The following is a 14,527-nucleotide window of genomic DNA, read 5'->3' on the forward strand; positions in this document are numbered from 1 at the left end:
TCCTTACCAGATGTATGGCGGTGAATCTTGAGGTACCCAAGTAAACAACACAAGCACAATGTACTTTTTGTATTTGTTTATTAAATATTAAAAGTAAACAGTTATGTACATCAACTTTTCATGTATTCTCCTAAATGTACAATATATAATATGAAATAAACATTTGTTAACCCTAGCAGTGGCCAATGTTAGAAGTGGGGAATGGCCAACCCATTTTGGCGATTTTGCAGACCTTTTTTTGAAAATTCGTAAAAATTCAACCATACAAGTAAACCTAGCCAACCTCATATTCATTTTGTTCGCAGGGTGTCCACATTCTGGAAAGTCAGGGATAGTCATGGAAAGTCATGGAAAAAAAATTATGGTCATTGAAAGTCATGGAAATAGGCAAAAAGTCATGGAAAGTCATGGAAATCCCCAATGATGGATGGATTTCAGGGGACCTTTCAATGCTCTAGTCGGCCGTAACCGTGACAATTGTAGCATTTTTCCGAATTTTTCACAAATGTACGACAATTTCAATTTATACAGTTGTCTTAGTTATGGGTTTTGAGTTTGTATTAGTCCATTGTTGTACCTATTGTACTCCATTGTTATCTGTTAATACATATTTCAATATTTTCTGTGAAATAACTTGTCTAGGCAGTATTATTCGTGTGTGTACGGTATATTATAATTTTTGAGTTAAGTTCGTGAGTCATGGAAATCAATGGTTAATGGTCATGGAAAGTCATGGAAAGTCAGGGAAATTGATGACAAAATTTCTGTGGACACCCTGGTTCGGAAAGAACAGGAGAATCTAGAAATAGTAATATCATAATGATTTAGACAGTGTATTTTATCGATAAAGTGAAAAAAATAAAAAAATTTGAATTTTTTTTTTGAAATTTCAAAAGCGGCCTTGGTATTTTTTTTCTACGGATTTCTTTATGGGAAATTCATTATATACATTTTGTAGAAAATCTAATTCCCTACATAGAAATATATAACATGTTAGGAAAATATTTTTTTTTTATAAGTTTTTGGGGCGAAATATAATGACAAACGGAGAACCGAAAAAATTGAGAACCGTACAGTGTTAGTTTATGTTGTAAAAAGTTCTATAATACATGTGTATACTAATAATGATATATACATGTTTGTAAAGCTAATGAAGTAAGGAATCAAAAAAAGTCATAAAGTTTATGGTAAAAATAATTTTTTACCTATAAACATACGTATATAAAATAATGTTTATATATTTTAGCGATTTCTCGAAAAACAAAATTCACAGTACTTAGTATACAACTTTTGTACCAAATTTTTTTACTTCAAACCAACATAATAATCTTGTAGTGTATTCAATTACCAACATAAAAATGTATAACATGTTAGAAATATTTTTTTGTAGGTACGTAATAGGGACATAATAATACAATAACCGCAAAACCGCAAATAAGTGTAAACTATAGCCTACAGTGTTTGCTTGGTTGTGAAACATTATGTAGGCTGATGATATGTAGCCTACATATTTGTAAAGCCAATGAAGTAAGGAATCCAAAAAAGTCATAAGTATGATGGTAAAAAGTTATTTTCACCTATGATTATGTAGGCCTATCAATTTGAGAACGTTTTGAATTTTTTGCGCATTTCGAGAAAATGGAGTGTACAGTATTTAGTAGCCTATATAATTTTTTACCAAATTTTTTACACCCAAACCAATATAAACATGTTGTAGTGTATTCATTTACCTTTACAAAAATGTATAACACCTTGGGTAAATCATTATAACCCCTCTGAATGTCATATTTATGCATGAAGATAACTGTTATACACACACACAACACTTCACTTACACTAACACTACGAACTAATAACATATTTAGTAATAAATCGCGGATAAAACTATTACGGCAACAACACAAACAAACAATGGCAATACAAGACAGCTGACAGACTGTGGCAGTAATGACTCACTTCCGTCGTCTACATCACTGTCTACATGCGAGCATACAGAAATAACCCTGAGTGCAGGGCTGCCACTCTCTGAATCTAAATTTCTTCCTCTTCAAAATGATATACTATATGACTAGTAATAATAACTTTCACTGTATATAATTCGTATTTTCCATACTGTCACCAGACGACTGTTGGCCATTTGTTAGAAATTTCGAAAACAGCTGTTTTCATAAAATCGTACCGATTGTGCAATCAATATTTAGTTATAAATATCACTACCACAATGAAGATAAAATCAATGGCTATCCAGTGGTATCACCCGCAACATCCCAAGACGAAAATTACCCGAGCAGGGTAATGCCAAACAAGACGTGTTTTGCCAGTTCCCAAGTGTCGGCTGCAAAAGTCTTACCGCGCCAAAATTTCATTTGATTTCTAATCGTCGTGACATTGTTATATACCTGCTACAGGGTTTGTTTATGTAATCAAATGAAAGTTCAGAATGTGATCTTTCGAATGGTATATATATTATTCTAATCTGAGTTGATTGTACGTGTTTTTTTTACCGTTAAAAAAATTTCGGCCCATACCGTAACCAGACGACTTTGGCCATTCTAAGCATCAACGTCATACCGTAACCAGACGACGGTTGGCCACTGCTAGGGTTAATATTTACAACATCGTACACAAAGTGATTGATTTTACTGCAATGTATATTCAGATTTTAAATTTTTTTTGTTTTTTAAGGAAAAGTTGTATTTTTTCATCAGGGAATTTTTTTAATGTTGAACTTTTGACAATAATAACCTGAGGGAAATATATAAAAGGCAATAAACACCTAAGTTAGAAATTAACGTTAAAAACAAGACAATATATTGTTCTATTGTTGGATTCAAATATAAAACTCAAATTGCATTTATCATAATTTTAACTTTCAATTTGAAGTGATAGTAAGTTAGTCTAACTTAGTTTGTCCATCATTATCTGAGACTGAGCTATCACTGTTAACGTAGTTGACAAGTATTGAACAGTTAGTTTTCTTCTTAGTATACAATTTGTGATCACCAGGAGTTAAAGTTTTTGAACTGATAACCAACCTCTTTCTTCTTCTTAGCCGGGGGTTCTGAAGGTGATAAGATTTTCTCTTTGCTGTAAAATAACAACTTTACATTAACAGCATTCATAAATAATTTGTTGAAAGGCACAATTTCATCGAGCCTTAGAAATTCTTAGATTTAATCTTCTTATTATCTCGTCTTATTTTTATAACGTTTTCCCTCGTCTCATCAACCTTAAAAAAAATCTTGGTGGACATAAATAGGGCAGTAATAGTAGGTGAAAATTAGCAAAATGTCTGTTTTGAGGTGAAACTTGCACACTGAACCCAACCAAATTGTCCACCATTTATTTTAGGTGGTTTTCTCCCCACCCAATATGTGTTGCACACTAGACCTAAACGAGACACAGTAAACTATGTTTAGTACCAATCAACCGCCGTGCAACCTGACATACGACACTAACAATACTACCAAATCCAAAGCCAAAACATAAAGATTCTATGATTGACTTCCAGATCACAAATCGAACATGTTTAGGAATAACAATCCACTGACAATACATAAAGGTTGAGCTATGAACTACTCCGAAAGAACCTTGACCATTTAGTGATTTAAACATTTCAAGGAAAAAATTAAAATTATAATAATAGATAAAAAATCGTAACAGTCACTAACAGTATTTTGCAAACTTAACAGTGTACAGTAATAATTAAATCATGTTTTTATTCTATTTAGTTTTTTTGTGAGAAATGATTTGTTCTATTGTATATTGAGTGGGCTAAAATATAAAGAATTTTGTAGCCTATGATTTTAAAGTGAATTTCACCGACTGAAGTATTTATATTTTCAAATCAAATACTCTTTTTGAGAGTGTCAGTGTAGGCTATAGTTGCAAGTAAATACCTATAAGACGGATAATGTTAGAAATAACAACAAAATACATTAATTATTAATTGAAAAACTATGTTTACAATTGTAAACACTCTGAATTACGAACTCTGTCAACTCACCTGTTTAATGTTTCTGGGCGAATATACTTCCCCACACCTCCGTGGAAGGCTTTCAAAGGTTGATTGGGAACAACTCGAGGTTTCGACGTCTGCTCTGCAGCTGCTTCTTCTGCTCTCTTTTTCAGTTCCTCAGATCTTTCTGCCGCAAGCTAAAACATCATAGACAAATTTGTTATTGTGCTATTAAGGAACTAAAAATGATGACCAGGAATTTCTATTCTGTTTGAGTCAATTATACCATATTTTTATAAATTCACTTAGTTTACTGTGTATGTATATAGTTCAAGTTGTGAGTTTGAAAACAATGAATTAGTCTACAATTAAAACTATTTTTAATACTTGATGTGAACTTGTTCTGCTAATAAACACCTAGATAGTGGCTGATCTATGTCAGGGTCATTATAGAATGTTCAACTATTTTCCTAGATTTTTTGAAATCATACTTAAAATTAAAGAAAAAATTGGTAAAAAGTAATTTTAAACTTAAAAATTTAAATATGAGTTACATAATTGACACCAAAATGGTAGGTAAATTTAATATTGCCCAAATGGATAAAAAACATGCAATGTGTGTACGGCAACTCTAAATCAATCCACTACACCCAACCGAACATTCCAAAATGGTGACAAACACAGTTAATGTGTTAATGTAAACTGCTGCGCAAAAAATTATGTTGATACTAGTGATGGGCGGATCCAAGAAAATGTCGGTACCGGATCCGGATCCGGATCTTGAAAAATTCGGATCCGGATCCAGATACACACTGTCATAAGGGCGGGTTAAAAAAAACGTAATTAACAGAATGCCAATTTAAATCATACTGTTTAAAATTAAATCGGATTATGTTTAAAGGTTAATATATCTTATACACTGAGACATGGCCTCGCCATATAAGTTGTTTGCATCAAGAGACAAACACTGAGTCATGGCCTTGCCATTTAAGTTATTTGCATCTAAAACATCGAGACATGGCCTAGACATATAAGTTATTTGCATCTAAAGACAAACATCGCGACATGGCCTAGCCATATAAGTTATTTGCATTTAGAGACAAACATCGAGACATGGCCTAGCCATATAAGTTATTTGCATCTGAGACAAACATCGAGACATAGCCTTGCCATACAAGTTATTTGCATCTAGAGACAAACATCGAGACATGGCCTAGCCATATAAGTTATTTGCATCTAGAGACAAACATCGAGACATGGCCTAGCCATATAAGTTATTTGCATCTAGAGACAAACACTGAGTCATGGCCTTGCCATACAAGTTATTTGCATCTAGAGACAAACATCGAGACATGGCCTTGCCATATAAGTTATTTGCATCTAGTGACAAACACTGAGACATGGCCTTGGAATATAAGTTATTTGCATCTGAGACAAACATCGAGACATGGCCTAGCCAAATAAGTTATTTGCATCTGAGACAAACATCGAGACATGGCCTAGCCATATAAGTTATTTGCATCTAGAGACAAACACTGAGACATGGCCTTGCCGTATAAGTTATTTGCATCAGAGACAAACATTGAGACATGGCCTAGCCATATAAGTTATTTGCATCTGAGACAAACATCGAGACATATGGCCTAGCCATATAAGTTATTTGCATCTGAGACAAACATCGAGACATGGCCTTGCCATATAAGTTATTTGCATCTAGAGACAAACACTGAGACATGGCCTAGCCATATAAGTTATTTGCATCTGAGACAATCATCGAGACATGGCCTAGCCATATAAGTGATTTGCATCTAGAGACAAACATCGAGACATGGCCTAGCCATATAAGTTATTTGCATCTAGAGACAAACACTGAGACATGGCCTTGCCATGTAAGTCATTTGTATCTAGAGACAAGCATTGAGACATGGCCTAGCCATATAAGTTGTTTGCACCAAGAGACAAACACTCGGAGGAAAAACGGTCTTGTACATGGATACAGACAGCTTTGTGTTAGTAAAAAAATCGGGGATGTACAGTGATACAGACAGCTTTATGTTAGTAAAAAAATCGGGGTTGTACAGTGATACAGACAGCTTTATGTTAGTAAACAAATCGGGGTTGTACAGAGATACAATCTGCTTTGTGTTAGTAGGCCTAAACAAATCGGGGGAAAATCGGTCTCTTACATGGATACAGATAGCTTTATTATAGTAAACAAATCGGAGTTGTACAGTGATACAGACAGCTTTATTTAAGTAAACAAATCGGGGTTGTGCAGTGATACAGGCAGCTTTATTTTAGTAAACAAATCGGGTTTGTACAGTGATACAGACTGCTTTGTGTTGGTAAAAAAATCGGGGTTGTACAGTGATACAGACAGCTTTGTGTTAGGAAAAAAATCGGGAAAAAATTTGAAAAAATCGGATCCATCAAAACCGGATCCAGCCCAAGATCCGGAATTTTTTGGATCCGATCCGGTGCCGGTTCTAGCTTGGATCCGGCGGATCCGGTAGTCCGATATCCGGATCCGACCATCACTGGTTGATACCTACCTAACTTAATTCTGACTGACAAAGAAATTTTAAACAGAAAACACAACTAACCTGTTCATCAGCTTCCACATAAGGATCCACAAACACCTGAGCCTTCTCAATTATAATGTCCTCTATTGGCCTGTCCTTGTTGTCAACTTCGACTCTTTCCATGTTGGACAACGTATCCAAGCCACCAACCACTCTTCCAAACACAGTGTGTTTGTTGTCGAGATGACGGCAAGACCGATACGTCAGAAAACTGTAAAACGAATCACAATCAACATTTAACTTTACAAAAACGGTAGTGTCATGACACTCAACAATTCTGATTGACATACAACAATTTTGGAGTTCGTGGGATGAGTTTCAAAGAAATTTTTCTGGAGTTCACTTTAAAACAAAAAAAGGCTCTTATTGGAAAATCTTTTCCAAAAAATGATTATCACAAATTTTACCAAAAAGGCTGCCTCTCTCAATTTAGGCTAGCCAGGATTGTACTGTAATTTTAAAAATAATGAGCAGTGCATTTTTTCTTAAGTTAAAAAGTATTTAAAGCATTCTACAATCAAAGTCTGACTTACAACTGAGACTTGTTGGTGTTAGGACCTGAGTTGGCCATGGACAGAACCCCTCGCCCTGCGTGGGTCAAGTTAGGTTTGAAAAAGTCCTCAAAAGGCTTCCCCCAAATGGACTCACCACCTTCGCCAGTACCTGTGGGATCTCCTCCTTGGATCTGAAAAACAAAAACGAAATAAATAGTATACAAAATATTTGTGAAAATACAAATTCATGTTTGTGGCTTGCATATTTTACCTACAGTTTATATTTTACAATAATCCCCATCATAAGACAATAATATTCATTCACAAGTAAAAATAGCAAATCAGTTTATCTCCCATAACTATAGTCAAAAGAAAATAATCAAAAAAATACATTCATGCATTTGAAATTAAGCTGACTGTTAAAAAGAGAAATATTGAAGAACTGAAAATAGTAGACAATTTTTTAAGGCATTCCTTATGAGATTTAAGTTTTTAAGAATTTTAGGAAAACAAGCCATGTTAGAAGCCATCAAGTTTCCATAATCAAAAATTACGATGTTGCCGCAATCGCAGATGTGATCATGATGTATTTGTGATTGGGCGAGATACATTCATTATGTTACGGGAACACAGCTCATTCACTGTTTTAAAGTTTTCTCAACTGCTAGAGTACCATGTAGCTTTAAGTTTAAAATGCATGCGTAAACAAAACACACATAATTTAATTGGTCTCATTAAAACACCAATCTACCTTCGATTTAAAGTAGGGGGCCGATGTATTAAAATTATACAGCATCTAATGCAGTTTATAAATACCAACCATAAAATTACGAATCGAGCGATGGAACTTTGTGTTGTCGTAATAGCCTCTGTCACAAAGTTTTATGAAGTTCTCACAAGCTTTGGGAACCATGTCACAATACAACTCAAGATTCAGTGGGCCGAAGTTGGTGACCAAACGAACATAACCTAAAATAAAACTAAATTAAAATAACCTCTTACTGTAAGTGAGTTAATAAATAATCACAACAAGTTCAACTTTACACCAAAGGATCAAGCAGTTCCATTTTGAGTCAGAAGAGATGAGTTGGATGCTCGATCCATTGCACGAAGGACTTCAGAATCATGACTAACATTTTGTGATTCCTAATCTTGCACTACTACTTGATTTTGATTTGTATTTCTTCTCATGTACTTTACATTGTTCACTATTTTCTTTGACTTGCATGTTGCTGTAAAAAACTAAAAGTCTTGCAACTGTTACATGAAATCACTAATCAATAATCATCAAGCAACACAAATGTGTGATAGAGATCACTGCAGACCACTGTAAAAGGGGGTTCAGGGCACTCTAACAGACCGTTACAAAGATATTAGCCTAACACTGACAAAAAATATATATTGTACGTCAATACAGGACTTGACCTCTCTGTGGGAGGACACTGACTGCAGCACAAATATTCGCTCATCCATATGATTGGAAAATTCTGTATTAATGCAATAGTGAACGTGTAAGCACAAAATTAAATTTACAACACAACAATGATTCATTCAAATTTAGGTACCTTTCTTCTTAACCCTCTCATAGCGGACAAGGTCTTCTTCAATGATAGCTGCCTCATGTTCAGTTTGTGGAACCATCGCAGTAGATGTGAAACTGGCGGCCACAGCTCCTGTAGAATAATGAGCCTGAAAATCCATGAAACATTATATAAATTTGAAAAAATTGCCATACATGAAGTTTAGCTTAAACATTAAAATTACTTATCAAGATAATGTAAGACATAGTTTTTTTTTGAGGAGTGAAATTAAGAAAACATGTTCATCCGTCAAAATACTGATTTACAAAACTTGCAAAATACATTGATTTAGAATGCTGAAGAATATAACCTAAACATTGCCATGCTGAAGGACATTTTATGATATTTTTAGCACAAAAGTTTAAATTTCAGAACAAGTTTGGTCTAAGACTCATATAACTGTAGAGTATTCTCGATTAAGTTTGAAGACTTTTTACTTCATTCCTCATGATAAACATTTTGGCTAGTTTAATTGGGTCGGCAAATCTGATTAAGGTAGAATATCTTTGAAAAGCTACTGTAGGTTTTACTATTTGGCCAGTGGCTGACTCCTTGACAACTAACGGCTGTATAATGTAAACCTATGAGTAAATCCTTTACTATTAAATGGCACCATGTATATGTGGTGAAATGGATGTAGCGACCCGCTACATGTAGTCTCTGATAATTCTATATTTGGTACGAGGAGGCTATTACCTGTCAAGGAGGCAGTTACTCTAAAGTCAGATTCAAAACTTGACATGCTATTATTATTTAAAGTCATATTGTTAAATTAGATTAACATATTTAACAAATATAAGAATTGTGGCTCTAAACCCAAGAAATTGATTTAATTTTACATGTTATTGAAAAAATGAACAGAATAGTAATAAATTCTAAATTCTTAGTTAATCATAGGATCTTATGAAATCATATCCTAAAATAGCTTTGTTGATTTATAAAAACTCACAGCATTAAACTTGTCGGCGATTTTTTTCTCCTCATTTTTGACTTCAGGAGCTTTGTACTCACGGTTGAGAGTGTCTAAAATGTCCCTTGTTTCTTTTGAAACTGTTTTCAAACGAGCCTCAGGGTTCCCTTTGGCCTCAAGCTCTTCTGCAAAATTAAAAAACCAACTAGTAAGCAAACAGCAATTTTTTAATACAACATGAGATACCTACAACAAAAGATGTATAGCAAAATGTTTAAAATATAGGTTGACATTTTACCCTTACTTTAAACTTAAAGGCTATGTTAGGATACAATCATGCTTTATTATTGGTCTATGTTTGACAAAAAATGCCTGGATTGTTAAAACTGTTTGGTTATACTGAAGAGTAATTTTTCAGAAAATGCTATCTTATGGGATTGAACAGGTTAACACGTTGACTGCGCGTGCCGACTTTAGTCGACGTAGCCAGTGCTCCCAGGTGGCGCGCGCCGACAAAAGTCGGCACCAGACCAACAGAAATATATTGAGTCAGTGTGAGCTTAGCCTCAGACGGAGACGTTATAATCGTTGCCAGCCTGCCAGCTTAGAATGCGAGCTTTACTTTGGTGTAGGTTGGTACTAAAATGTCCCGTAAAATCCTGTCTGGCAATGCTTTTGTCCCGGTTTCGGGGATTTTTTCTCTTCACCCCACATTACAAAGACACTGGATACGGATCTGTGCAGTGCTGCTACCTTTGGGTGTTTCAGTGAACTACATCCACTCTTGGGGTAACGCAGCACAGTCACCACTGCTCTTTTGTGATTCGTCAGACTGAAATATTTGAATGCCAATTGCGTTCACTGATTCGGTTGCGCGCCGGGGCTTCGCCCGCCACTGGGGAGCGCCTGTAAAGCCAGGTTTACTCGATGCCAGTTGGCGAGACAATTGTCTTTGCCAATTGGCATCACGTGGTTTTGGAATTGTCGTAGGCCAGGCAAGTTGAACGTGAACCTGTTCACACGTGGCCAACACTTGCCCAGACATTTTACAGTGAACCAGGGTACTACTGCCAAAAGACAAGACAGTTGGCCTCTACACCGTTTACACGGCGCCAATTGTCACGACAACTGGGTTTTCGAGGGGTGGGGGCCTCACTGGGCCCAGCTCATTGTCCTCAGTCTACTCCCGGAGACAACTGAATTTCGGGACAGTTGGCGGGACAATTGGCTTGCCAATTGGCCTGAAGTGTTTACACGAAGCCAGTAATTCCAAGCCAGTCAGTTGTCTCCTGACAGTTGTCTCGCCAACTGGCAACGTGTAAACCTGGCTTTAAGTCGGCGCGCGCAGTCAACGTGTTAAGCAAGCTGACCTGACCCGGATCACCGACAATACTACAGGTATTTAACCTTTTATTTCTAAAATATGTGATCCAGAGGCTTAACATGTTAAAGTAGTCTTACCTTCAGTTTCAACTCTTAAGTCGTTCTTGACATGATGGAAGTTGGAGATATTAAACTTTGCCAAGTTGGACGGATCTTGTAGTGTAATTAAATCAGCCTTCTCAAAAGGTTCATCCGTCAGGAGGTCTTTCCAAGATTTTATTTTAATATTCAACTGTTGCACAGCCTGTTATAAGACAAAAGAATACAGTACAGATTACAGTAGTTACAGAATACCTACAGAAGTTGAGCAAAATAAGGAGTAGAAATTTTTTTATCCTGAATCAACTTATCAAATTAACAAGTTGCAAAATGATGTAAAATTGACTGCAGCAACTAAGATTGCTGGAAACTGCAACACAACAAAAATAGCACCATGATACTTCACTACACATAGATAGAAGAATTAGTGATGGATACAATTGACGGCTACTATTCTATAGCAGCAACACTGGCTGATTTATTTTACAATGTAGTCAGATAACTTTAGTATTTGGGGTAACAAATCTCAAAGAACCCACTCATCTCATAAACTTCTACCTAAGCCGTCCACAGTTTATTTCAGGTGCCCTACCCTATGCTATGAATTCCTCATGAGTTGCACATCCGATCTCACCAACATATGATTTCAGTTGAACCCTGAATCTAAGGTTCTAAGGTTCTGTCTCCTGTCCAGAAAGAAAACCGCTGATCTTTCCTACAAGAAAGACTACCTACTACACTACTACACCAACCAAAAGCCCAAGCGTAGTAGTTCTAAACGTAGCTCCTAGGTTGCCGATTCTTTTGATTTATAATTGCATAGATTTTTATACCCTGAATTCCATTCATATTACTCATGTTTCTAACATTTCGACGTTTGGGGGACAAAGAGTTAACCAATATTTTTCAGTGTGCATAGTATCAACAATATTCTTACATACCTCGTGTGAGAAGACATTTCCTGTTTTGGCAACCACAACCATGTGGGAGTGTTTGGTGAGAGGTTTGTACAAGACAGGACAGTGAAGCTCTCCCTTGGCGTTCTTGTGAAACGTCAGTTTGATCAGAGACTTGGAGTCCAAAGGCTGAAATATTAGATGATTATATATATATAGTCTACACTACAACATAAGAAACAATTTTGAACAGTAATTAAGTTATGTTGGAGATATCTGGCTCATCAATCCACTGTGTAATTAAATATAGGCTAGCTTTACTTTAGATGCAGACCGGTTTCAAGGTATAAAGGTCCCTAGGATCTATTAGGCTCTACTATATAATTAAATTATAGCTTAATGTGGTTTTAATATTTATACTTCCGGTAAAGGCTACATTATTTTGCACTGCGGTTTCCTCGGAACTTAATTGAAATAAGTTATCAGCTCCCAAATAAACAGATTGATGGACTGTTCTTACCTACAACTTTTTTGTTTGTCACCTAACTCCAGATGAAACTGGTTTAAACATTATACGCTTTTGTTTTTTAGCTGAAGATTGTTTGCACCGATCATACTTTGCAAGTATAATGTAGAATGCATTACCTTTCCAGTTACAGGGTTGACCTTAAACTTTTTCAGAAATCCAAGTATCGCTTCAAGTTCAAAAATATTTCCATCTCGGTCACAATAAGGATTTTCCCAAGGCTGGAGGCTTACACAGCAATGATCAAACGGCAAACGACGGAAATTAGACTTTTCTGGTCCTTCTTTTTTCCCACCATACAAAGTCGTCCATTCTGTATAAGTCAGATACCTGAAAAAGCAATACAACTTTGATGAGTTAGGTTAAGGGAAGATAAAAAAATTATATCTAAATTCGGTAGCTTAAAAGCTTGAACATACTTTGTCTGAAAATCCCTATCATAGCCTACAGTTTAAGTGTAGCCTAGAAGTGAAACTTGCAACGTTCATACGGCATGTTTTGGTGGTTATTTAAGACTCCACCAGCATCAAACTACAAAAGAATCCAAATTCTTAAGGTGATGTCACAATTTAAACACAAACCCAGTCAACACAAGAGGCCTAACACAAAAACAATCACTGATCTGGCCTATAAACTACCAGTGACCAAGAAATAAAATAGACTCGCAATAACTAAACTAGGCCTATATAATGCTATGGCCTATATAATACATCACGTAGGTCTTGAAACCAACTGTCAATAAGTCCTTTCCTGGCTTCTCGGCCCACTAACTAAGTTTAACTGGCGCAAAATTTAATCAGTCGTGTTACGATAAAATCAACAAAAAAATATATTCAAGTTAGGCCCAGCGCAAAGATAAAATTCTGAAATATTTTCATTTTCTTACAAAAAATGTATATTAGGCTACATGAGGACGGCATGAATTATATTTTGAAAAAAAAAACCTAAGCTCCTCTGTAAATAATATGAACAAACATCAACAAAATAGTGTGTGAAATAACAAAAATATAAGTTGGTGAGATAGAGTGCTTTGTAGGCCTACCTATTTCTCGATCAGATGACGTTTGTGTGTGAGGAATTTTTAGGAAATAAGCTTACCGAATATGCTAATTGCCAGTTTTCGCTGTTTTTTTATCAGGAGATGGTGTTTTATTCCTGAGGAGTTTTTGCTCTGTAGTTTAGAGAACTGGTGTAGCTTCAGTCTATAATATTTTTTTTTATACTTCCATTAAAAACTTAGGCTCTGGCAGTAGGAAGAGTCACACTGCTCCCTTTCTTACCATAGGCCAGGGTTGCCACCCGTCCTGATTCTGTCGGGACAGTCCCGATTTTGGTTCCTTAACTTATGCCTGTATTTAAGCCTATATTAATCCAGGGGTGAGGGGGGCATGTCCCGATTTTTCCCTAACCGAAGGTCGCAACCCTACCATAGGCCCTACCACAACTGGGACAGAACCTATCCCTCGACCCTCACACACTGTAGTATAAGATCACTGTGTTGGCAACTGATCAAAAAATATTTGTTGTTTGTTGTTGTTAGCCAACTGTTAGTTGGCCTGTGTTGGGAGTACTTGGTTCTTCAAGTAAGGCCTATGCTGAGCAGGAAATAAAACTAAGAAAAGCACTGCCAATTTAATGAGAAATTTAAGGAAGTTATAAGTTAGTATGGCTTAGATTTTGTGTGGATGCATATTTTAACTTTAATTTACTTCTATTATTTACTAAGGGAAATCCCGATAAGTTACTTTCTACCTGTTTGATTCTCTGGAACTTTGAATTTCTTACCGTAAATTAGAACCGAATGTCCTAGAGCACCACTAATATAAACATAGGCTAGAGTGAACTCAATTTTTCGATTGTTGTTAATCAATTGAAAAATTTTCCAAGATAAATTCCACAGCTTAACAGATAGGTAACTTACAATTTATCCTTTTGATGTTGTCTTTTCCCCATGGTGTTAAGTCAAGAAGAAAATGGAACGCCTATATTGGAACTAAATTATCAAACAATATTTAATTATTACAATCCTATCATTTGCCCAAAGATGTGTAAACAGTAGCTTTTAGTGTCTTTAAGAAATTGTGTTGGATTTAAGACGATAAGGTTAAAGTTTGATGTTTATTGTTCATAAAACAATAATAACAAACAATACCAGCAGA

The 14,527-nt window shown here is 35.7% G+C and overlaps 1 protein-coding gene across 1 annotated transcript; it reads right to left on the reverse strand.

The window, feature by feature from the left end:
• Nucleotides 1-2,694: 2,694 nt before the first annotated feature.
• On the reverse strand, nucleotides 2,695-14,446 carry LOC128983150 (RING-type E3 ubiquitin-protein ligase PPIL2-like). The gene is made up of 11 exons (XM_054402326.1): nucleotides 14,290-14,446; nucleotides 12,488-12,698; nucleotides 11,888-12,031; nucleotides 10,986-11,151; nucleotides 9,564-9,709; nucleotides 8,600-8,723; nucleotides 7,855-8,003; nucleotides 7,074-7,225; nucleotides 6,562-6,751; nucleotides 4,007-4,155; nucleotides 2,695-3,087 (listed from the first exon to the last, which is right to left on the reverse strand). Exons 1-11 carry the CDS (start codon nucleotides 14,319-14,321, stop codon nucleotides 3,000-3,002), a joined length of 1,551 nt encoding a protein of 516 aa, XP_054258301.1. The 5' UTR covers nucleotides 14,322-14,446; the 3' UTR covers nucleotides 2,695-2,999.
• Between the last annotated feature and the right edge of the window lie 81 nt (nucleotides 14,447-14,527).

Source organism: Macrosteles quadrilineatus, unplaced genomic scaffold, assembly GCF_028750875.1.
Source record: "Macrosteles quadrilineatus isolate MER2022 unplaced genomic scaffold, UCM_ALF_1.0 Scaffold_1__1_contigs__length_201487025, whole genome shotgun sequence".
NCBI lineage: Eukaryota > Metazoa > Arthropoda > Insecta > Hemiptera > Cicadellidae > Macrosteles > Macrosteles quadrilineatus.

Excerpts from the sequence above, each read along its gene's own strand:
- LOC128983150 (XM_054402326.1), bottom strand. The coding sequence starts at position 14,321 with ATGGGGAAAAGACAACATCAAAAGGATAAATT. Across the intron at positions 11,152-11,887 it reads GAAATGTCTTCTCACACGAG|GCTGTGCAACAGTTGAATAT; the intron begins GTATGTAAGAAT and ends GTCTTATAACAG. Across the intron at positions 8,724-9,563 it reads TCGCCGACAAGTTTAATGCT|GCTCATTATTCTACAGGAGC; the intron begins GTGAGTTTTTAT and ends ATGGATTTTCAG.